The sequence below is a fragment of the Ochlerotatus camptorhynchus genome, unplaced genomic scaffold (assembly GCF_037179485.1).
Source record: "Ochlerotatus camptorhynchus isolate MF236.1 unplaced genomic scaffold, CSIRO-AGI_Acam_v1.1 ptg000105l, whole genome shotgun sequence".
NCBI lineage: Eukaryota > Metazoa > Arthropoda > Insecta > Diptera > Culicidae > Ochlerotatus > Ochlerotatus camptorhynchus.
Genome location: NW_027040595.1, coordinates 865,376 through 890,753, shown reverse-complemented (window position 1 = coordinate 890,753; position 25,378 = coordinate 865,376). Strand labels below are relative to the sequence as shown.

General features: G+C 38.0%; 2 protein-coding genes across 4 annotated transcripts in view; one reads left to right on the top strand and one right to left on the bottom strand.

Annotated features, from left to right (window-relative positions):
* Nucleotides 1–25,378, top strand: part of ITP (ion transport peptide) — a 101,856-nt gene that overhangs the window by 4,806 nt on the left and 71,672 nt on the right. Inside the window, exon 1 of one of the 3 annotated variants that reach the window (XM_065219511.1) lies at nt 9,358–9,457. The exons of 1 other annotated variant lie outside the window; for it this stretch is intronic. In XM_065219511.1, the coding sequence (XP_065075583.1) occupies nt 9,416–9,457 (42 nt within the window). In that variant the 5' untranslated portion in view covers nt 9,358–9,415. Of the gene's footprint in view, nt 1–9,357; nt 9,458–25,378 lie in introns of those variants that run through there. One more of the 3 variants, XM_065219510.1, reaches the window with a different exon arrangement.
* Nucleotides 1–25,378, bottom strand: part of Chrac-14 (DNA polymerase epsilon subunit 3 Chrac-14) — a 115,452-nt gene that overhangs the window by 85,114 nt on the left and 4,960 nt on the right. The gene's annotated exons all lie outside the window — the stretch shown is intronic.

Here is a 25,378-nt window from a genome sequence, read left to right as displayed (position 1 = left end):
ATTTTGCAGATTTAAAGTTTCGGTGGTGGGTTTGAATTTGTATTTAATGTGGCTTCTGCTTACTGAAGGTGACTGATTTTGCTTCTACCTTATGGACACTATTAGAGAAAGAACCTAATAGTAATAGTCATGAGCAAGTGATGAGCAAATATTTAAAAATCATGGAACTAACTTGTAGATCGTTGGTCTGATTAGAGATCTTGGATGCCTAAATCGAGATTTGAGTTGAATAATTCAGCTATTTATAATGTTTCTTTATTTCACAACACTTATTCTTTTTATTTAGGATTTTCATGGCATTGTAGAATATAAGCAGCCAGAAACTTCTAATATGATGTAATTTTTGCTACGTTTTACTTGTTGCACTATGGTAATACTGAAAAATTTGGCTAGTCCTTTAATTTTATATTAACTGAATTATCTACACGCCGCAACGAACAATGTTAGCGTTTTAACTACGGAATGGTAACAATATTAGCATCTCATCGAGTGCACTGCATACTCAAGACAAGAAAAACTAACTTTTTGACACTCTTTGAGAGCAAAATAGCAAATATAATCTTTTTTCAACACGAGTCGTAGTTTATCCAACGAGGCTTGCCGATGGAAGCTGAATCGGAAGTTATTAGAGTTTTAAAACAATTCGCTTCGTATCATACTTGTGGCATCTAGAGAGCCGAATCTCATAGCTTCTTAAACTTCATTTCCACGGGTTTTGGCCCATACGATGCCCTTCTATTTGTAGCTCATAAAGGTCATCTAGTTGGACATGGTCGAAAATAAATATCCGTTTGGATCTAAATTTGGACTTACCTTACCAATCAGGCTAAGGCCTTGTTGTCCTCTGTTGTCCGAAGAAGTCCTCACCACTATACTCGATCTATGGCCACACTTCGCCAGCCTCGTAGTTGGCGAACCCAAGTAACCAAAAGTTCCGCATTCAACGATTAAAATCACTTCCAAGTTCCGTAAAGTTCAAATAAAGTTCCGACCGAACCTTCAAGTTTCGTAAAGTTCAAATAAAGTTCTGACAGAACTTTCAAGTTCCATACAGTTCGAATAAAGTCCCGACAGAACTTTAAAGTTCCATAAAGTTCAAATAAAGTTACGACAGAACTTTCAGGTCCCCTAAATATCAATTAAAGTTCCAACAGAACTTTCAAGCCACAAGGATCAATCCGCACAAGTCTTTATTAGTAACAAAATTTAAATATTAAATGATCAGTGGCCCGAATAAATCATAATTCTTATATTTGAACAGTGCATCTACATTCTAACCAAACATAAAAAAGTAATTTCCTGGATTCGAACCCGTGTATTCGGCATGCGATCTACGAACGCTAACCACTGTGCCACAAATGTGTTGGAATACTAGGCGGGCAAACACCAATTTAAAATTCATCAAGGTGTTGTGTTTCGTATTCATTTCAGCCAGCTGGCACTGAAAACTCCAACAGTAGGCGGGACAACAGCTCACTTTATTATATCTCGGATGACGCAGCGGTTAGCGCTGGGGCTTTCACGCAGAAAGACTGGGTTTAATTCTTCAAACAGCTCCAATTCTACTACTAATGCTGGTAAATTAATACATAATAATACCTGCCTTTATATAAACTTTCATAAAATTGCGAACTAAACATATAATTGGTGTAGAGGACAAAAACCTTTTTTAATTTATTTTCTAAAAGTTCCGTTCAAGTTCCGCCAGAAGCTGCTTAGAATGCTCTTCAATTATGATACCGGAACTTTCAAGTTCTTATAACGACTTAAAAACGAGGCTGTTTAGAATTCTATAGACCACCACCAACCAAGCTGCTTAAGCCAAAAATAGCCTCTTATCAGAACTTTTGGTTACTTGGGAAGGGTCTTCGCGCCTCTTCTTTTTGTTCTTGTTGGGTCGCTTTCGAGAACAATGTTCAGTGGGTCGTCGTGCGGCATTCTTACGACGTGGCCAGCCCACCGTAGTCACCCAATTTTAGCAATTTGGACGATGGATAGTTCTCCCAGCAGCTGGTGCAATTCGTGGTTCATTCGCCTCCTCCACGTTCCGTCATCCATCTGCACTCCACGGTAGATGGTACGGAAAACCTTCCGTTCAAAAACACCAAGGACGCGTTGCTCCTCCACGAGCATAGTCCAGGTCTCCGTAGAGGACCACCGGTCTAATCAGCGTCTTGTAGATAGTCAACTTCGTGCAGTGGCGTATTTTATTCGACCGGAGCGTCCTCCGGACTCCAAAGTAGGCACGATTCCCTGCCATAATGCGTCTTAAAATTTCTCTGCTGGTATCATTTTCAGCGGTCAACAGTGAGCCCAAATACACGAACTCATCGACCACCTCGATTTCGTCACCGTCTATCTGAACTCGGGGTGGGAGGCTAACATTGTCTTCCCTAGAACCTCTTCCTATCATGTATTTCGTCTTCTATGCGTTGATGGCAAGTCCAATCCGCCTTCAGTCTGATATACGTTTCCGCCATCGTCTCAAAGTTCCGTGCCATGATGTCGATGTCATCGGCGAAGCCAAGAAGCTGAATGGACTTCCTGAAGATCCTGCCACTCGTGTCTATTCCAGCTCTTCTGATCACACCTTCTATCGCTGACACGAAAGTCCATCACCTTCGAGATTCAAAGGCACTTGCGAGTGTCCATATCACTCGATCCGTAATCTTGCATAATCTGCCATAGCTGATCTCGATCGATTGCGTCGTATGCGGATTTGAAATCGATGAACAAATGATGTGTGGGCAAGTTGTATTCGCGGCATTTCTGCAGAACCTCCCGAATCGCGAAAATTTGGTCCGTGGTAGCTCGGGCACCCATGAATCCCGCCTGGTATTGCCCCACAAACTCTCTTGCAAATGGTGACAGGCGGTGGCATAGAATTTGGAAGAGTACCTTGTAGGCGGCGCTCAGCAGTGTGATCGCGCGGTAGTTGCAGCAATCGAACTTGTCGCCTTTTATGTAGATTTGGCATACGACACCTTCCATCCACTCCTCCGGAAATATATCCTCCCAAATCTTAGCAATTACCCAGTGCAGAGCTCTAGTCAGTGCTTCACAACTGTATTTTAATAGCTTACTTGGTAGTTGATCTACACCAGGTGCTATGTTGTTCTTCAGCCGACCGATCTCCTCCTCAACTTCTTGAAGATCAGGGGCCGGTAGCATGTCGTCTTCTGCGCGTGCTCCAAGGTCTGTTGCCATGCCATCTGCTGCATCACCGTTAAGGTGCTCGTCATAGTACTGCTTCCACCTATCAATCACTTCACACTCGTTCGTGAGAAGGTCCAAGTCCTTGCACATATCGGGTTGCGTCACGTAGCCTTTGTGCGAACTATTTAGCTTCTCGTAGAGCTTCCGTCTCGTTTACGCGGTACAGATTTTCCATCGCCTCGCGATCTCGGTCTTCCTGCTGACGCTTCTTCCTTCGGAAAAGCGAGTTTTGTTTGTTTCGAAGTTGCGTGGTTGAAGTTCATCATATATTACCTATCGCAGCCCGGGAAGCGATGTGCAGTTTCATGTTACGAGTTTCCAATCGTAGCTCTTTTTTAGTCTCGTAGGCTTATGTCGATTGTTCCGATCCGTATTTCTTTCTTCGGTATTTGCAACTTTATATTTTTTCCAGGGCGGCTTGTTGGGCTTGCCCCAACCCCCGTCTCGCCAATGGAACAAATTGCACAGCTCGGGTTAAAGTCCCACTCTGGCACTAGGACGGGGATCAGTCGCTCCTAACATGGAGAATAGACGTCGTTTTGAGCCGTACCTCCATGGTGAACAGACGCTCGGGTGTGGTGAAGTATTTCCTCTATCAACGTACAATAATGGTTACCGCGCCAGTGTTGTTGTCGCACCTCTTCAAGCTGTATCCATGTTTCAGCTGGTAGTCTTGTGTTATCATATGAGGTAGGAACTAGTGAGGACCAGAGCTAGGTATTCCACTCCTTCCAGGTTGTCAACTCACCATTTTGTAGCCCAATCTAAATATCTAAATTTGGAACGGGTTTTAAAAATGATTATCACACTATTCATTTCACAGGAGATTTTGAAACTTCCCATGTGGACATTATGGTCCATTAGATAGATTCATTGGGAAAAGATTATAAACTATCGTGAAACCAATTATTTAACCCCGCAGAAACCGATCGAGTTGGAATCACTTAGTTAAAGAAGGATGAACTGGTTTCTTGTGGTTAGGTATGCGCTGATTGTAAACCTTACAAAAATGTTCCAATAGTTGTTTTTGATTTATTGTGAACTGTTGATTCTGTGGTTCGATGAAACTAAACAAATTAAAATAGATTCACTGTGTACAGCTTTTATTTTATAATTCATTGCATATAAAAATCACTAATATGTAACACTCCCATTTGATTGACACACTGGAATGACTAATTATACATGTTTATAGCTTTTTAGATATCTCTACAATCATTTTCTAGGATGCGGAACTAGAGAAAAACGGATCAGAAAAATTCATCCTCGGTGCAAATAATGTTTGCCTTCTAGATAACAAAAAAATATAAATTTTGTTAAAGGTACCATTTCGTATGCAGAAATGAAATACGTACTTCTTACAATGAATCCACAATTCATTTTATTTTAATTTATTTCTTATTTTATCAATGTTAAAACATCGAACCGGGGGAGAAAACCGCAACAAACACATCACTAGCAATCTTTATGATCGATTGCTAACGTTACTACGATGGAAATACCGTTACTTAAGAATACTTACGAGATATCTAAAAATATTTAATAAATATCATCGGAACTAAAGTTTAGAGTGGGATGGCCATAGCTTATTTCTCTTTTTCGAACGGATTTTTCGACAAAATGGTGTGTGTTTACTACAGATGCGATCTAAATTTATTTATCTTTCTATATAAACCGATGGGTTTGATAAAGAGTCACAATTTGTTTATATTTTGTTAAAAATACTTTTTTTCTTTTTGATTCTAAATTCGGCCTACGAGTTTCAATTTCATACAATCACACAGGAACGTCATTGTAGTACGTCAAAATGGATTCGGGTTTAAATACTCATACTTTGAACTTTTTAGGTGAAAGTTGATAGAATCCACAAATGGCCGCTATTACGGTTATTTGCTGTCTAAGTTTTGATGGCACTAATCTCAAAAACTATAAAGATTTCGTGCAGGATATTGTAATCACATGTACACTGCAGTGTCAGTGCCCAGTGATTCTAATTTTGCTCACGAAATCTTTACGGTTTCTGAGATTCGTGCTATCAAAAATTCGAAGTGGCATGGACAAATAATCATAATAGGCGCCATTTGTGGATTATATCAACTAACTTTCACCTCAAAGACTTTATGTTGTAACTTTTGAACTAAAGTATCATACCAAACGTATAATTAAATCGTCTGCCCTAAAGTTGTACATGTGTCAGCTAATTTTGAAATGCAATGAAATGACCTTTAAAATGTCAAAATGAACTTAAAAGGCAAAAAAGGCAAAATGGACAAAATACAAAAAAAAATCTTTTAAAATAATAGCTCTAATATTAAATGATTACTAAATGATTATCCAATTCAAAAGCCCCAAAAAATAAACAAACATACAATCGCCAAAACATGTCGATTAAATTGGTTTCAAACGGTTAAGATTATTTAACATAGTTAAAAAATCTGGATCTGAGCCCTTCTCAGTTCTCACTAATTAAAGTTGTGATGAAAATACTCAAATCTGTGAAGAATGTTATTTAATGTGTTGAGTGATGGAATTTGATCCCTTTCCTTTCTTGTCTCTGTATATGACATACATGATCAAATATGACGATATCTTGTTCTTTAATTCTCATGTGAGCTGATGCGTCGCATCATGGAATTTGCTGGCCACTTTCTCGGGGTACCCTGAACATATCTGGGTATGGCTGATGTGGTTTTGGCTACTCATTATGACCATCAATGAACTTGTTCTTGAATTACCATCTAATTTTATGTGAAGAAAGATGGGTTTTTGCTCAAGTCATTATTTTATTACTTTTTCCACACAAGATTTCGAAAAGAAGTTTGTTTTAAAGGGAGATACGGTCAAAATTTGGTCAAGGGAAAACGCGTGTAAATCGGCGAAATCGTTTATTTAAAAAATCAAATTAAATTTTCAAGTTCAATTAGTATAAAATTCAGGAAAAATATTCCGTTAGGCTTCCGCTTTTCCAAATCCGAATTGCCGGGCCTTACGCTTGACCCCTGCCATCAGATTTTGTACAGCCACCTTGTCCACCTTCTTCGCCGCAGAAAGCCAGTTTGCCTTGAACTGCTGCTCGCCCTTAGCAGTTTTTTTGGTCTTCTTTAGGTTCCGCTTGACAATAGCCCAGTATTTCTCAATTGGGCGGAGCTCTGGCGTGTTGGGAGGGTTCTTGTCCTTGGGAACCACCTGCACGTTGTTGGCGGCGTACCACTCCATGGCCTTTTTACCGTAATGGCAAGATGCCAAATCCGGCCAAAACAGTACGGAACAACCGTGTTTCTTCAGGAAAGGCAGCAGACCTTTATTCAAACACTCTTTCACGTAAATTTCTTGGTTGACAGTCCCGGAAGCTATGAAAATGCTGCTTTTCAAGCCACAGGTACAGTTCTTTGCGAACTTTGACAGTTTCATGTGCTTGAAAATATCTGCTACCTTTCCCCTTCCTTTTGCCGTATAAAACTCCTGTCCCGGAAGCTGCTTGTAGTCGGCTTTGACGTAGGTTTCGTCGTCCATTACCACGCAGTCAAACTTCGTCAGCATCGTCGTGTACAGCCTCCGGGATCGCGCTTTGGCCGTCGTATTTTGTTTATCATCGCGATTTGGAGTCACTACCTTCTTGTAAGTCGATAGTCCGGCTCGTTTTTTGGCTCGATGCACGGTTGTAGACGATACACCCAGCTTATTTGCGGCATCTCGGAGAGAGAGGTTAGGGTTTCGCTTGAAACTACCGGCAACTCTCTTTGTCGTCTCAGCGACTTCCGGTTTTCGATTTCCCCCCGATCCAGACTTCCTGGCTGTCGACAAACGTTCCCCAAACACTTTAATTACATTTGTAACGGTTGATTTGGCAACTTTTAGCGATTTTGCCAACTTTGCGTGCGAGTAGCTCGGATTTTCGCGATGCGCGAGCAAAATTTTGATACGCTGCTCTTCTTGCTTGGACGGCATTTTGACAACTGAAGAGTGAATTCCAAAATCAAAATAGGAGCAACATTCTACACACACACACCTTCAAAATGAGGGGTGTTCAGGTTTTTTAAATGCAAAATTGAAAGAAATACGTCAAGTTTATATTGACCAAATTTTGACCGTATCACCCTTTATAACTTAATTTTTTCTACAAACAGTATCGTCGTCGAATATCTATAATTTGATATGACACAGACTGCAAAAACAGTTGTCCAATGTAATTACATCAAGCAACGGGAGCCGTAGCATTAATTTGCAAGCTCCTTTATTGTCATCAAAATTCGAGAGCATGTTAAAAACAATTCCGCTCTCTGTTATACGCAACAGAGTGTTAATGTACTCTTCTAACTGATAATTTAAAAAGCAAATATATCGCTGAACCTTCAGCGTGGTGTAAACAGTGCGTTCGCCAAATACAAGGTTATACACTTTTCCTAAAATGGAAACAATATTTACAGTTATGCCATTTTTAGATAGGAGCAATGACTTTTTCGATTTCATTGCTGTTTTTCGAAATTTTCATCCAGTATATGACGGTTACGTTTCACAGAATATAGTTATTACTCATTGGCTAATTTCAATTGAACGAAAAATGCAATAAACGAATTGGCTGGATAACCTTGCTTCGAGGTTCCCGGAGCAATTCTTCAAATGAAGGTAGATCGTTTACATGGCCCACTGGGTGACCCAGCGGCTCCATCGAATGCATGACCTACTGGCAGGTTGATGGTTTCGCATTTGAATCACACTGTCGTCGTCGCACATCGTTCGCTCTCGGCTGGTGCGATTTGAAAGTTAATGGAATTATCCAATCAGCATTTTATGAATTGCCGTGTGCTTCAGCGGGGATTCACAGGCACACCCGTTACCGGGCACGCAAGTGATAGTAGACTGTCAGACAACAGCGAAAGTGAAGGTATGAAAATGATGATCACACCAGTACAGGCACCGTCTATAAACCGCAGAAATGTCAACCGAGGTTATGTATGACCTGCATACAGTTGCACAGCATCAAGTCGTTAATAAAAGCATCCTGTTTCACGGAAAGCTGTTTTATGCAGACTCTACTTTTTACCGATGTGATCCTCTGGAGGTGGATTATACAAACGCTAGATCCGGAAAAAGGATGTACTGTTGTGACAGATGTTGGCTGACCTTTCTCGTGACTGTACCGTCACTTGACATATGTGTGCTCTGATATTTCCATGTGGGGTTGTTCTTATCAGTTCATAACATCATCTCTTGACCTGAGCTTAAATACCTAAATTAATTTCAAATAGTTGATAAGTGAAACAGAAAAATAGATTAACGAAAGCTAACATTGAGTCATAGTTTTATAGTGTAGCGTGCAGGACATATGCATTACGATACCCAAGACGGCAATAAATGGTGAAATGACAGGCACTACCCTAATGTGATCGCACACGGTAACGCAATCAAATATTCTCAAAACAAATAAATTAAGCCTAATCGAGCTCGGAGACTGGTGTGCGTTCCATTTCTCCGGTAGGACCAGACAGCGCCTACAATAAAGTAATACACACTGTTAGTGTTGATTCAACAGTAACAGAACAACGTACACTTTCGAATCGTCATGAAAAATTCGTTCTGTTGCTTCTGAATGCAGTTTATTGCTCTGTTTTTCGGTTTCGTTACGAACGCTAAAACGAATTTGTAAATTGTTGCTAATAGGTATCTATTTGGCGCCGTGCTAAATTTAGAAAAGGCAATCATAATTACCGCACAGGAATATACATTCTTAGTTCAACCGCGTTGGAAGAACGTTTTTTTGCGAATCGGGAAAGTGCTCTCGGCTGATTCGGTCGCGAAGTGTAGTGTGTTTTCTCTCGTAAAAGTGAATCAATTTGCGTGTAACTACCGGAAGTAGAACGTCACGCAAATAACGCTTCCCAGTAAGCGAAGATGGAGGTCAATATTACACTTTCTAGACCGGAGAGTAGAGAAATGAAGTTGATTGGTGTGTATTGCTATACATAGATGTAGTTCGGATAAGCAGAGTTATGTGATTGATTGGAATGATAAATTGATAAGAAATGTAAACCATTATAGTTGTGAGTTGCTGTACAGCGAATCTATTTACATTTTTCGCTTAAAGTGGTTGATAAAGTTTAACAGATATAAATAATAAAGTGTATGTGTCGTTATATACTAGGTATTGTGAATCATCCTAGTATAAAATCAATGGTAGCGAAGTTGGCATTCTCTATCAATGCTTATGCAGAGACACGTGGCCAGTATAACATCATCTAAAGTGAGTATGGAATTTATATGTATCCAATCAACCCATTTATGGAGGCTGATATCATTCGATGATAATTTTTTTTTTTGCAAATATAAATTTAGTTTCATTATCTGTGAAGCAACTGCAAAGTCTAGAGGGAATCTATATCTGTAACTTTAACCAGTTCGATTTTGTTTGCTAATATGGCTAAAATGTTATATTTAACTATCTTAAAGAGTAATCCAGCTCAAACCTTTGTAGGGACCGTTATCATCAAAATCTAAATTACTAAGAAAATCGTTCTACTTCTTTCCTTTATTTAACGTCGGTCTCTGTTCCGCAATCTAGTGCCAATCACCGACGGACATCGATTGCCATCCATTGACGGCAATCGAATGTGCAGGAAGGCAGCTTCCACACCTGCGTAGGATATTGCACCCATTCAACACACATGGGCCGGGACCAACGGCTTTACTTCCCTTCCGAAGGAAGACGTGACCAGAGATTTTTATGCCTCAGAAAAATCCCACCGACCTCGGCTGGGATTGAACCGGGGTGTTAGAAAGCAGTCACGCTTACCACTACACCACCGGCGCCGGCTAAGAAAATCGTTGTTTTGTTTGCTTGTTCCGATCCGTATTATAAGTTTCGCATGTATTCTATAAAAAACGGTACATACCGATTGAATGAAAATGCGAAACATATTCAGTGACTTGCAACGGTGGGGGTAATATGATTTGTTTGATTTGAGCAAGAAATAATATGGTCTAAGTTTCAGTTTATCCGCTCATGGCTCACATCCCCAAACAAGCCTATAATTATCAAAATGGCTTTAAAACGCTAACATAACCTCAAATGATCAAAATGGGCCTTAAAACGCAAAAAAAAAATGGTCTGACAATGTAAAAATAGCGTTGACTTTCCAAACAGCCTTCGTCAGAATGACCTTAAAATCGCTTCGAAAATTCAGATAATTTTTGCACGGAGTTTTTCAAACATATTATTTACCATGTTACCCACCTAAGGGCAGCTCACGAACCACCGTTGGGTCACAACCCATAGATTGAGAAACGCTGTGCTATACGAACAATTTTCGATTGGGTGCAAGGGTGGACAATTGGGTGAATTGATGTCTTTGGTCACAACATCAAAGTTTTTGTCGTGATATCACTGGGATATGGGACGGTTGGCTATAGTGAGATCGACATAGATCTGATCAGAAGATCACAGTACCAGCGGGTTAAATCACACGATCTTGGTGGCCAGTTGACATCGCCTCCGCGCGATATAACCATGCCCGGAAATCGCTCATGCAGTATATCGATTGTTTCGTGCGCTGTGTGGCACGTTGCACCGTTCTGTTTGAACCACATATCGTTCACATCCATATCGTCCACTTTAGGCCAGAAGAAGTCGGTAATCATCGACCTGTAGCGCTCTTCGTTGACGGTGGAATGCATACCAACCAGTGGCTTTCTGGGGATGCATTCCCGAGCAAAGTTAGAGATCAAATTGAAATCAGAATTTGCTGTTATGATGTAACTTATTTTGAATACTCCATTTGATCTCATTTTGGTTGACTTAACGGTTAACACATCAAAAATGAGAGCAACATTTTACACTGTTGAATCAAACGGAAAACTAATCCTGCTTTCAATGAAATCAATTTGATTACTGATTTTGCATTAATAATGTTTGACTGAATACGGGCCTGGTGCAAATGGTTAGCATCCAAGCTTCTCACGCTGAAAGACTTGAGCTCAAATGTCACCTCGGGTTGGTTACGAATGACCTAAAACGTGTTAAACAAAACAATTAAACAATAATCGTTAGTTCAACGACAGATAAGCTTAACTTAAATTTTAAACAAAACGTTAACAGCAGAACTTCAAGTTAAGTTGCTTTCATTTAAAATGTCTTGACTGCATAATGAAAGCACAATATGATATCAGCCTAATGTCGTGACAATTGTAATCAAAATGAGTATTCATTATGATAGGAACTGCAATCTTTAATATCGATTTGCTTTCATTTTGTTAACCGACTTTGCTCGGGTTGCCACTTGGTAGACCTCGTGTGGATTGGCCTTGTCCCAATTCTGAAATGGGCCTCATCGCTGAAGAAGATTTTTCGGGCAAAATCGGAGTTTGTTTAAAACTGCTCCAAAACCCAATCAGCGAATACACAGCGCTGTCTATGATCGTTAAGCTTCAGCGGCTGGATCAATTGGATCTTGTATTGGTGCAAACCCAAGTCTCGACGCAGAATTCACCAAGTTGAAGATTAGTGAGAGGCCCAGTTCTTGTGCGTGGCGCTGAATCGACTGCCGCGGGTTCTCCTGCACACTTTCGCGTACAGCGGCGATATTCTCGGCAGTCCTTGCGTTCCGTTCACGTGCCCAACCACCGTTCACCGAACCAGTTTCCTAGAATTTGTTCACCACATTGCACATAGTCCTCTCGGTAGGATTATTGCGACCGTAAAATGGGCGAAGCTCTCCGAACGTTGCTCGCAAAGAACACTAACTTTGATAAAACAATTTTATCATTTGCACGTGCTGTTGGACGCTTTAACTCTCCATGGTAATTTGAAAAGACACACTGAATAGAGCTTCAACAATATGGCCCCAATGAACTATCAAAGTTAGAGAATCCCTATTGGAAAATCCTTTTGTTCCTTTCATACGCATGCTCTACGAAATTGCAATTGCCTTTCCAATGCCGAAATACCTTCTCGGTTAAGCATTGCAAGAGCTTCATTTATAATGTTTAAATCCATAAATTATCTTTGCTTGACAGTAGGTATCGGTTCCAACAAAACAATCAGATAGGGGAAATGACGGCTTCGGCATGACAGACTATTTTCGGCAACCCAAATTGAAACACTATTTTCACTGGATTTTCTTACGAAAACGATTCTTTATGCTTTCAGCTTCAATTTGACTGAGAAAAAGCAATCTAGCAAGGTTTTCTTGAAATGCAACACACGCACTAAAAATTGTAGCTGATTTCGAGTTGCCGATAATAGAACAGCAGATTTACATGCAGTTCAAATGGAACGGTTGCCGAAGAAAAACTGATTGCCGACAATACTCGCTCTCACTAGAGAAGATTGGAGCTTTGTAAAAGCGTTTCAAAACAGTTTTTGACAATTCTTTCGACTGAAATTGTTAGAGCAGCTGGCAGCAAAAGATTGTGAACAAACCAATACTGCATTTGTGTGCGTTCCTTAGAGAAAAAGGCTAAAGAAAGAAGGTCGCTGCTTAGGTTGCCGAGAATACGTAAATTCCCCTATGTGTAAATGATGTTGAGCAACGTGAGTTGCTCAGACTTACTCAAAATCTAAGAGGAAGAAGAGACAATAGGGGGACTTTTATGAACAAATTTACTGTCAAACGCGAACCAGCGCCTGATTGGTCGGGCGAATGTATAGAAACGCGAGAATTTGTTCTTGTATTTTGACAGCCGACTGCGTCGCCCATAATGAAATAGTTTTTGCACCGTCGGTAGAAGCCAGTTGTCTCCACTTCCTCTTAGCTCAAAATTAACTAAGATTTTAGTCATGATCAAAAGCTGTCTTGCACCAAGTTGTGCCTAAATGTAGGCAATTTCTTTAAAAATCACTGTAAATTTCACAAAAAAACTTGATTTCTCAATATTAAAAAATTCTATTCTACCAAAATTGTTTTAATAAATCAGATTCATTGACACTTAGTTTAATGAAATATACAACTTTCAAGATGAGGACAACAATCGTTGTAACCCTGTGAAAGTTTGTTTAAATGCTGATATTGAATGTTATTAAACGTCATTTAAAAAAATAAATTTATGCAGTAAAATCAACTTTATGAAAAATTCGTCAAAGTGATTATTTGAGTCTCACGATGAAATGCTGTCATCATTTCTCTTGATATCCCTCATCGAAAATTGTCTACGTGACAACTAAAGACGTAATCTGAAATAATCAATTTCATTCCGGTGATCAGTTTTGGTGTCGTAAGTGAAAAATTTGTGTTTATTCTCAGCAAAATACTTGAGAAGACGTTTGAATCCGTTCAAGGTTTCATCCCAACGGCCAATTTGAAGTTAAATCTTTAATTTAAAAAAGTTCAAAAGTTGCGTCCGAAGAGCATGGAAATCGGAAGTGGTTTCCACAATAGAGGGGACCTTTTCCTTCTTGACATTATGCCGAGAAATTTTAGTGGAATTTTTTCTGGAGTATGGATCATTCGCATCATCAGTGAGCAAAAAAAATTCCCCTTCTGATCAAATTAATTTCAGTATCAAAGGTTCATGTTAAATCTTTAATTTAAAAAAGTTCAAAAGTTGCGTCCGAAGAGCATGGAAATCGGAAGTGGTTTCCACAATAGAGGGGACCTTTTCCTTCTTGACATTATGCCGAGAAATTTTAGTGGAATTTTTTCTGGAGTATGGATCATTCGCATCATCAGTGAGCATGTACAGTATGAAATCAGACTTCTGTCGCGACAATTGAAATCAAAATGAGTTATGATAGGAGCTGCAAACTTTAATATCAATATCGATTTGCTTTCATTTTGTTAACCGTAGGGTAGGGAAACAATAGAAACAATAGATCATTTTCTAGAATTTGGAGCAGGAGTTTCTCTACGTACACCATTGGAAAGTAAATTCTATGCCAAATCTTAAAATGTACTGACTATGCGAACAGAAACTACTGAAACACTACACTCATTACAACAGCAGGTCCCTTGATATTAGAGTATTAAAGTGTTTCCTTGTAGAGTCCTTTTTCTTTTTACACTTTGCAATATTCTCCTTCTTACTCTTCTTAGCATTTCAAGTTTATTGCTTATCGCATATCAGCTTATTTTGTGTTCTCAACTTAGTGTACTAGATACAGTTCCAAAGTTATTAATTGAGAGCTTTCGATGCCTGTACCATTTTTTGCATTAGTATAATTGTGTGGCAAGTACAATCATATACTCAGAGAAGTCGAGAAATTTTGCAACGCGAAAAATTCCTAGACGGTACCGGGGAATCGCTTGCTTTGTAGCTGCACCTTTATCGAATGAGGTAAGGGGGGCTCGATGTAAGAGCCCAAATCTCATGAAATGGATGTAATGTCGGCCTAAATGTTCCTAATTTGGGCTTATACTTAAACTCAGCAATCGACTAAATGTTCAATAGCGACCAAAAATATCCATTAGTACCATCCCAATGACATGGTCATCTAGATAAAATTGATAAATAGCAGATTTTTAGCGATGGGCCCAATCTTAGATCCATAGGCCAACATATACTGATTTTTCATGACCTGCCGGTAATAACCCTAGCCGTAGCCAATGTGTAATGGTTTTACCACCGATACATACGTACCTTTCTGCGTAGTCTACATTTACATATGTCCAGTCATCATTGTAATTAATAATTTCCCGTCCAGCTAAATAAATCGTGACCTAAATAAATCTCGTCTGACGATTTGAGACTTCCACGTAGTAGCATTTCCCAACAATAGTTTTTCGTTTCGTCATGAATGGGGATTTTTCCGCTTCTCGTCCAGACGATCCGGTATATATGTCGTCGCGGCAAAGTACACTAAAGCAACGGACAACAGGTGACCCACAACACCGCCTACTGCACTGTCACTGTTACAAACGATAATCGTGCGATAAATCTAATTGAACTGGTAATTAAACGGTGATAAACGACGATTAAAGCAGTTGTTAAGTTTTATAAACTACGTGATTGTGGTGATTGTTATTCCAGCAGCCAGTCGTGTAAAGTAATGTGCTTGTTTTGGTGAACGGGCCTGAATAGGAATTTCTACTGCTTCGTAATGAAACGCATGCACACAATAGCATGCCGGTGTGCCATACAGGCACGGGTGGATAATTGCAGGAAGATGGAGGTGTTTCGTAGCAATTTCCATCAGCATTTTTCATATGATCAAATCTATCAGATGATATTTTTTATATTTGGTTGTGAAAAATGATCAGGTTCTTTTACACCATGAATCAACTATATTGATAACTCAACGGATACCACAAGTTGCATCAGAATAAATTACCCCGGTAAATTAAAATTCTCAGCCGGTAGTAATAATTATAGTAATTTAGGAAAGGACAAAGTCTAGGTTCTAGCAAGGTTTATGATTAATGTGTTACAACCAGTCAGAATACCTTATTATCGACAGGAATTGTACCATGGAAATTTACGTTACACCGGAATCTTACTGCCAGACAGCAATCAACTATATCTACTGTTCCCTCGTGTTCACTAAGGGGCTTGGTTCCAGTTTCTAACGATACTGCAACCCATGCTTCATATGTCGTAAGCGATGATTCAATTCAGCGTTCCGATGTCATTAAGTGATGATGCTCGCGATGGCGTAAATCGATGACGTAAATCGATGACGTAAATGGAGTCTCCGAAACCACCAACTATGAACGCATCGAATTGGTTCTTCCATTCGACCTAATATCATAATTTACTTTTTTGCACCTCACTTAAACCTCACTAAAATGCTGACGTAAATCATCACCTTAACCTACAAATACAACGCTAGTCTTCCCGGCCACATATGCTGATATGTAAAGGCCAATTCTTTGACGATTTTTATAAGGTGCCGACTCGGTTAGCACTGCACAGGCGGTTTTAATTGTATTGCACTGCGACTTGTTAAGTCGTAAAACGTTTTATTACGTTACAATTCATGTACCGTCCGGCTGTAAATTCGACATGACTGTGCATTTGCACTTAGTCGATGACAGTATTTGTGTACGGTTCAATTTGACTTTGAGGAGCCGTGAATTCAATGTCAGAGAGAGTGTCGCTATCCTTGAGGTATCCTTTTGCAAACAATCGAGCAGACGTCTGAAACGCCTGAATAGTGTATCATCAGATGAGGTGCCTTACCGAAAAGTATATGAGATTTATCTGTTACCTGTTGAAGAACATAGCACTCCACTACCTGTTCTTTATTATTTGACTAGGTTATTTGAATCCTCATCTGTGGAATGGAATTAGTATTTGATTGTTTTGAATGTTTGTAATTCGTACCTTAGTAGTCCATCAAAGCAAATTTATTTATTATCAATATAGTGCACTCTTTTGTTTTTTCGGATACATATTTTCGGTAAAAAAACGGGCCTTTGCGTCAGAAAAGGTAAAAAATGTATTGTATAATCATTACGAGAGATGCTTCAAAGCTACAACAGAGATTTAAAACAAAACTTGTTTCAACAATTATTTTTGTGTTCCCATACAGCATTTCCTGCCCAAAACGCTAGAAAGCGATCAGGTCTGTCTTGACCCTTTCAGATTTGATTGAAACCTTGCTCACATGTTCGCTGCTACCAATGTGTGTGGGCGTCTTAGTTGAATACCTGTATAAAGAGAGAGAGAGAGGGAAGGATTAGTAATTTCTATTTAATTCCACTACCTTGTTTGTGTATCCTTGATGGATACGCATATTTCGTCTACAATGTATATTTATTTTTTTTTCTGTATATTAAATAACAGACAATTCATTCTCATATATGGTGGTTGTCAAACTTACCTATTTATATCTAGGCGCAGCAGAAGAGAAACAAGTCGATGTTGTCAAATGAAAGATTGATGTTGGTGAGATAAGAAACAGTATTTATTTATTCGTTTTACCACTCATTAAATTGGATTTTTTTTGTGTATCATAAGAATTAGAGAATATTTTTTTCCTTTATTTTAACGTCGGTCTCTGTTCCGCAATCTAGTGCCCACCGACGGACATCGATTGCCATCCATTGACGGCAATCGAATGTGCAGGAAGGCAGCTTCCACACCTGCGTAGGATATCGCACCCATTCACAACACACATGGGCCGGGACCAACGGCTTTACTTCCCTTCCGAAGGAAGACGTGACCAGAGATTTTTATGCCTCAGAAAAATCCCACCGACCTCGGCTGGGATTGAACCCAGACCCATCGGGGTGTTAGAAAGCAGTCGCGCTTACCACTACACCACCGGCGCCGGCTAATTAGAGAATATGCTAACTGAAATTTGGTTGTTTGAAACCGGAATATAACAATGATATTTTCTAGTTTCTGGAATTTTAATTTCCTTTTAGTTTTCTTCCGTAGAACCATGACAAAATGCCATTTTGATCGTACACCACTGATAGAATGTTGTTCCACATCTTGATGCATTTCATCATTCGAAGGCGTTTTGTTTGATGACAATTTACATTGAGCTTGAGAACAATTCTCAACAGCTGACTTAATACAACAGATTTATTACGATAGCTGTCCTGCAAAGGAACGTTCTACCAATAGAGATGTACCTTGGTGGAATAAAACGTTACAGAAACTACGAAAGAAAGTCCGAAAACTATTTAACTGGGCAAAACTAACAAAGCAATGGGATCAATATAGAGAAACCCTTACAGCTTATAATAGTGAAATTAGAAGACCAAAAAGAAAGGATTGGAGGCATACATATGAAAACATTGAAAATACTCCAATTGCTGCTAGATTGCAGAAAGTTCTTTCAAAAGATCATTCAAATGGACTAGGATAATGATAAAAATAGCGATAATGATGAAAACACACGTTCCATGTTCAACTTCTAACATAAATGAAGACCAGAATATATGTGCAGCGAATACTGACTCTGGAAATACCAGTACGTATGTTCAGGAAATAATGAACGAGTCGACTGGATCAGAGAGAGCCAGGAAAGATGCTCAAAATCTGGCCAACATAATTTTTACAGAGAAACGAGTTGAATTTGCGATTGATTCTTTTGAACCTTTCAAATCACCAGGTAGGGATGGAATTTTTCCAGTACTTTCCAGGGAAAGAAACATTGACACCTATTCTTACAGACATGTTTAGAGCAAGCTTAACATTAAGCTATATTCCAATGACCTGGCGTCAAGTTAAGGTTATATTTATTCCGAAGGCTAGTAAAAAGGATAAAATGTCTCCTAAATCCTTCAGGCTGATTAGCCTATCCTCCATTATGCTGAAGATAATGAAGAAAATATTAGATGAGTATATAAAGTCAAAGTTCTTGGTTACAGTTCCTTTAAACAAATATCAGTTTACATATCAAACTGGTAAATCAACAGTAACAGCTCTTCATAGGCTGAAAAATCTTTTGGTCTTCTTAAATTGGTGTTCTAAAATGGACCTTATTTATTAGTTAAACCTATATGTTTCTATGCTTTTACAATTTGTTTTTTTTTTCTGTTTTGTCAATTTTAAGCTATTTTAAGCTTTAACGGTTGCGGTTTTCAGGACATAATGCATTTTATATTTATCATATTTTGTTTTATTATTGGACCCAAACTGTCGATGGGTCTCAGAATTTTATAAAAATATGCCTTCAGGTAGAGTTTATGGTTGTATGAACGGAATTCAAATTAAAAATATTTGTGGTGGTTGATTTCCCGGAAAATTTAATTGAAGTAATAAAATTGGGTTGTTAGCTGAATGCTTGAATAAAACAGCAAAAAAAGTAATCTTTCATTTAATTCCACTTAATTAATTTTGGTATCCACGACTGCACATTGTAGTCGAAATACGTATCTGCCGTGGATACCAAAATTAATTAAGTGGAATTAAATGGAAAATTTAAATTGAAATTTTCTGATTTTATTTTTAAAATTCATAGCTCACAAACCAAGTAGAAACACAAATTTATTGAAGTGATGAGGAAATTATCTCAGCAATCCTCAGCGTGGCCGGCCGTTTGCTTTTAGATCATAATTCAAAAGTGGCGAAACATTCCACTATGAAATTTAAATCAGTGAAAGATTTTGACATTTTTAAATATAAATAAATAGTTGTCACCATTTTCATGACTCAGAAAGGGGATTTTCATGTGCAATTTTCCTTCACCGTGAAATTTTTCGCGGAAAACTTTTTATAGCTTGTATTTTTATGGATTGCTGGGATAATTTCCTTATCATTTCACTATAAACTGTTGTTTCTATGATGTATGGTTAATAATACATGAACTTTCAAAATGCAGGAATTCCCCAAATAGCGCGGTGGATGGTGCCATCCTCCCATCGCAATTTGTTGGCTGCCCTCCATGCAATTGAGCTGATTTTGTGTACACACAAAATCAGCTCAATTGCATGGAGGGCAGCCAACAAATTGCGATGGGAGGATGTGATCCAACCATAAACTTGTCTCATACAGAAAATTAGTTGGCTGAGAGTCGAAAAATTACAGTGGGTTGATGACACACCCACCTCGCTATTCCTGTATGTGATGTCTGGAATAATCAGAATAGTTCTTCTAAAATTTTCCGGGGAAATAGGCCACCTCAAATTTGTTTGGATTTTATTTTCGTCCACACACCAAATGTCTTGAATATTGTTCGGTACTTTTTTTGTTGGATACGTAAATAAAAATTACTGATGAAAACTGTAACGGACTGTAATTCTGCGATACCGTTAAAAAAAGTTGACGAATATACTAAATTTTAAAAAGTGAAAGTAACAGATTTTCGTAAGCATTACCGAACAGGTTTGTAAATTTCATAGTGTCAATTTCGGTATTTGCCGCCATTTCAAAATTGAGCTTTCTAAGTAAGTACTTTACTTATCCACAATCCGCTAAATCTATGCCGAAAGGTTAGTTTTTCGTTGAACTTATATACCAATTGGTTTTAGTCACCATGGACGTAAGGCGGCCTAATGTCCATATCAAATACAAAAAGCCAATATGTGTATGGTTTGCTACGGAGTCAGTAACATCGTTCTTCTCTGTTGAATATTATTTTTGAACGGACGTACGATCAGGGGCGTACTGAGAGGAGGGCAAAATTGTATAACAGATTGAACAGCGTAGTGAAGCAATCGTATCGTTCGTATCCTTAGGAATTTTATTTTTCGACAGGAAAATGACCATTCATCAATTAATTATATGATTTGAGTAGTAGCTATAATGAAGATCCGAGAGATGTCGCCCCTTCAGTGGTAGGAAAATAATTTTTGCAGTATGGAGAATATAAGAAAATCCACGATTTGTGACTAAACATTTTCACAGAAGGAAACATATAAACGAGTGTTTACCTTATAACCATAGTAATGTACTCGTGCAATTTTTGTGCATCTAAAACTACCCATAAAGACGATAATGAATAAAAACTGAAAATTTTCATGCATTTCCAAATGGTTTCCTACCATTCCCATACATTCGAAGTGACTGGCACTCTGGATGTGGATGATGTCAAAAACAACAAAACGTGATTAATTGAAGAAGGTCGCGGTAGACTTCGGCCTTAAGTATTATTCTGATATTGATATGGAAGCTCGTATCAGAGGTGGAAGTATTTAAAACACAGATGAAAGAGCTATTACCTGACATTAGCTCTTCGATTCCTTTATAAATAAATGCGGAGATGAACCAGCCTGCGGCTGAAAATCTCCTAAATAGAGATAATAATAATAATAATCCTTTATAAATATTGAACTGTATCCTTTAAAATAGTCATGAAAAAAGTTATCCTAGCATCAACGGCTCTAAAAATTGTTTGCCGCTTCCTGTTACAGTGGCATCATTTGAACGCAGCTTCAGCTAGTTCAAAATTATTAAAAGTTATCTACCTACGTTCCCAAATGAGCCAAAACAAACTCTTAGGTTTAGCTATTCTTGCAACAGATGATGAATCGCTTCCAGAACTTGATTTGAATGATATTTTGGATCAGTTTTCTGCAGCTAAATTTTGAATTGATTTTAAGCCACGTTAGGGATAGTCGACTGGAGTGATGAATGGATAATTTTGTTTCGGTTTTTCAGTCTTCAAAAAAACAAACGCTGATTACATTTTTATTACGCCAACGTAATCGTTCGATCCAGGGGTTGGCATCATCATCAGGCATTATATTAATCAGCTTGTGTGGTTTGTGTGATGGACACTAGCGTGCATATGAATCTTTTTAAGGAGGGGCAATTTTTTTCTATGGTGCATTCAATCTGGGGATGGGGAGTACACCAAAGTGCGTGTGGATGGTGCTGTCCACCCACCACTGTTTCCCTACTGTTCAATTTAGCTAATTTTATTTATTTTTTTATATTTTTCTTCAATGCAAACTGCTTTCAGACAGCCAATGGAATTGATCGTAGTTAGCCACCAACTGGGTGGCACACTTTCCGCTCCTTCCGAATGCCCACGAAGTGGTCGGCCACCTTTGCAAAGTATGCGCACAATATCGATGAAACGCTCCATTATATAGCGATTTTGCAGCCGCTTTGCCTTACTAGCAGCAATCATAGATGTTTTTTGTGGTCCAGTTCTTCGTCGATACACTTCCTGATTTTGAAATTCTTCCACGCGTCCATACTACCAACATGGGTATCACTGCGATTGTCTTTGCCCAGCAACTCGGTCGCTTCTTACAATTTCTGAAGCCTGTAGGAATAGTTGTAATAATGTTTTGCGTCATGCTCTTCTTTACAGGTTAAAAATATAAACCAAAGAAAATATATTCTTCAAGGTACTGGTATCATCTTTTATTGAGTACCTTTCTGAAATTTTGTGCAGTACGTTTTTGTATATTTTGAAGGCATCGTTACAGTTATTTTTGAGTATTTCAAGGTTTTGTTTGCCCTTATATGCTGTTGTAGTTACACTTTACTATTACCGTTGCGAGTACGTAGAAATTGGTCATTTTCAGCAAAAGTTGATTTTTTTTTTAAATTTTGACCTAAATTTCAAGGCTATAGGTTTAGGATCATTAAAAAGGTTTAAAAAATATGTAACGATTGGAACAAAAGCTAGTACATGATGGTTAACGAAATGACGACTAGTGCATGTCAACCCTGCCCAAAGTACCGCCAGTCGGGGTGACACGAAATGATGCCGAACATTCAACATGTTTTAAAGATGATACAAAGGACAATCCCAAATTTATTGCAACGCATATAAACAGCTGTAACTGTTTTAACTACGGTAACAAATGACTTGAAATTTTCAGAGAATATTCTTAGACGAATTCTTAGCAAGACAACAACAGACCAAGGTTCAATGGCAAACTAATACCCCTATTGAAATTCTTCTCAGAAGTCCTCTGGAATTATTTTCAGAATGCTTCTTGACCTTTACTCAGAACACCTTGGAACTGAAATTCCCTTAGATTTTCAGAAGAATTTCCTCAGTATTATCCACAAATTATTCCCGGAATGAGCTAGAAATTATCGGTACTCACTAAAAATTTTCCTCAAAATCCCTTTGGAATTTCAATCAAAATTTGATTTTCTCGGTATTCGTCTCAAAATAAGCTTGGAACTATCAGCAGGATTCACTAGAAATTAATCATCAACATTTTCTTGGAACACTCCTCTGAAATATTTTAGAACTGTCCTAAGAATTCTATATCCTTGAGGTTCTTCTCGGAATATTTTGAGCTTTTTTTTTTCAGAACACCTTGGAATTGAAATTTCCCTAAAGTTTCAGAAGAATTTCCTCTGTATTCTCCAGAAATTCTTCCCCGAATGAGCTTGAAATTATCCTCGGAATTCCCTTGAAATTTTCCTCAACATCCCTTTGGAATTTAACTCAAAATTTAATTTTCTCGGTATTCTTTTCGGAATTATCTTGGAACTATCTGCAGGATTCACTAGAAATGATTCGCAGAATATTCATGGAATCATCCCTAAAAATCTTTTCTTTTGGAACAGTCCTCAGAATTCAGGTTGAGGTTCTTCTCGGAATTAAAGTTTAAGTTGCCCGTCCATTCACCAAAACGTTGTATTTTTTTTTCAACCAGAAATGTTCAATAAAGCTTGCCCCTACATTCACCAGAACTGTGCAATTTTTACATCAGGAATTTTCAATTCAGCTTGCCCCTCCTTACAGCAGATTGTTGCAAATCTTACAACAGAATTTTTTAATACAAACTTAGACCAGACAATTTAAATTGACCAGAAGGGTGTAAATTTTCCACAGTTAATAAAAATTGCATCTCCAATCTTCTGATTCGTGCAGATTCCCTTTTTTCCATTTTCTACCAGACATTTTCAATATAGCTGGCTTCTTCCATCATCAGAATGTTGCAGGTTTTCCACCAAATAAAGCTTGCCCTATTTTCGGATTTTTCATCATAAATTTTCAGTAAAGCAGCTTCCCTCCAATCATCCGAATGGTGCAAATTTTACACCAGAAATTATTATTAAAATTTGTTTCTCTATTCAGCAGAAGGATGCAATTTTAAGACCAAAATTTTTCCGAAAAGCTTGCCCATCCGTTCACCAGAACGGTGCAGATTTTCCACCAGAAATTTTCAATAAAGCTTCATTTTAAATAAAACTTGTCCTTCATTTTCCATATCAGTGCAAGTTTACATTTATCAGAGCGATGCAATATTTTCACCAAATTTTTTAATAAATCATGGTCCTCCATTCACCAGAACGGTGCACCAAAAATTTTCAGTGAAGTTTGTATCATCATGCACCTTTGTGGTGCAATTTTCAGGCTTTGCCTCTTCATGCACCAGAATGGTGCAGGTTTTCCATCATAAATTTTCAATGAAGCTTGCAGTACGATGTAAATTACGTTGTAGTGATTCAATTTTTTTCCACAAGCCCTCCATGCACCAAAACCTTGATGATATTTTTACACCAGAAATATTCAGTTAAAAGCTTTTGCTTCGATTTACCACGACGAAGGTAAATTTTTTCAACCTTTAATTTACCCTCTTCTTTTAACCCTCCACCAAGATTTTTTGTATGCACCACTGTGGTGCAATTTTTTAACCAAAAAATGTCATTGAAGTTTGTCCCTTCATGCACCTTTGTGGTGAAATTTTCAGGCACCATCTCAAAGGAAATGACGCAATAAAAGGTTTTCAGTGCCCTTATATTATGAAATGAAGTTATTTTACCTTCAAATCAAGTTATTTTATATTCTAATTTTGAAAATTTGAAAATAAAAATCTTATTTATAAAAGAGGGGGCAATTGCTCCACCTTGCCCCACTCTGTGCACGCCAGTCTGATGAATGTCAGTTTAGAGAGAGGTATCATGATACAAACCCCTTGATCGAGAGCTGTAATCAGCGCTTTTTTTGAAGACTGAAAAGGTGAAACAAAATTATCCATTTTAAGTGATGATTATGATGGTTTTACAAAGTACCCCGACTAAAATTAATATGCGTTACTTAACAGATAAAAACGAAGTGTAATGCTGTATGTATTCATCTGCCTCACCTTATAATAACCTTGGATGTGTACCTAGATCAAATATTTTAAATGAATTATGTGAAATGCTCACAATGCAAATACCTAAAAAAAAAATCGTTTAGAAGTGGGATGTAATTTTTATGGTTAGCCAGGGGCGCTGCCAACCCTAACTACGTATCTGCGTACGATGATAATATACAAAAACTATGGTTTTATGAGTTGAACGAATCGTTTGTTTTGTTATAATTTTAATGTTAAGAAAACACATGAAAGAAATAATCAATAAATCAATAAAAAATCATAATTTTGGTTCATTCAGGAAAATAATGAACTACAGTTATTTCGGTAAAAATTATACCGCTATTGTAAACTTTACAAATCATTCTGTAGAATTTACAATCCAGGTGAAGACATTTTACTGAACGGATTGTAAATAATAAAAAAAAAACGAATAGATTACCGAATGTTCAGCTGTTCCATAATCGGTAAAATATTACAGTATACTGTAAAAAAAAATTGTATGCAAATTCTACACGTGGAGAAAATTACATAAAATATTGAAACCCTTCGGCCTATTGTTTCCCGATAGTATAAAACAAATCCTCAGTTTTAAGATCATTTTAAGATCATTTTCACCTTATAACATGTGTCTTCAAGAAGGGTCGTGAGTTTTTGGAATGTTTAAAAGTGTATGATGGTCCCACCTCTTACCCCTACAAAGGTTTGAGCTGGACGATTTATCTTTAAGATAATTAAGTATGACACACACTTCGAAAATCCTAATTTTACATGTGACGGAA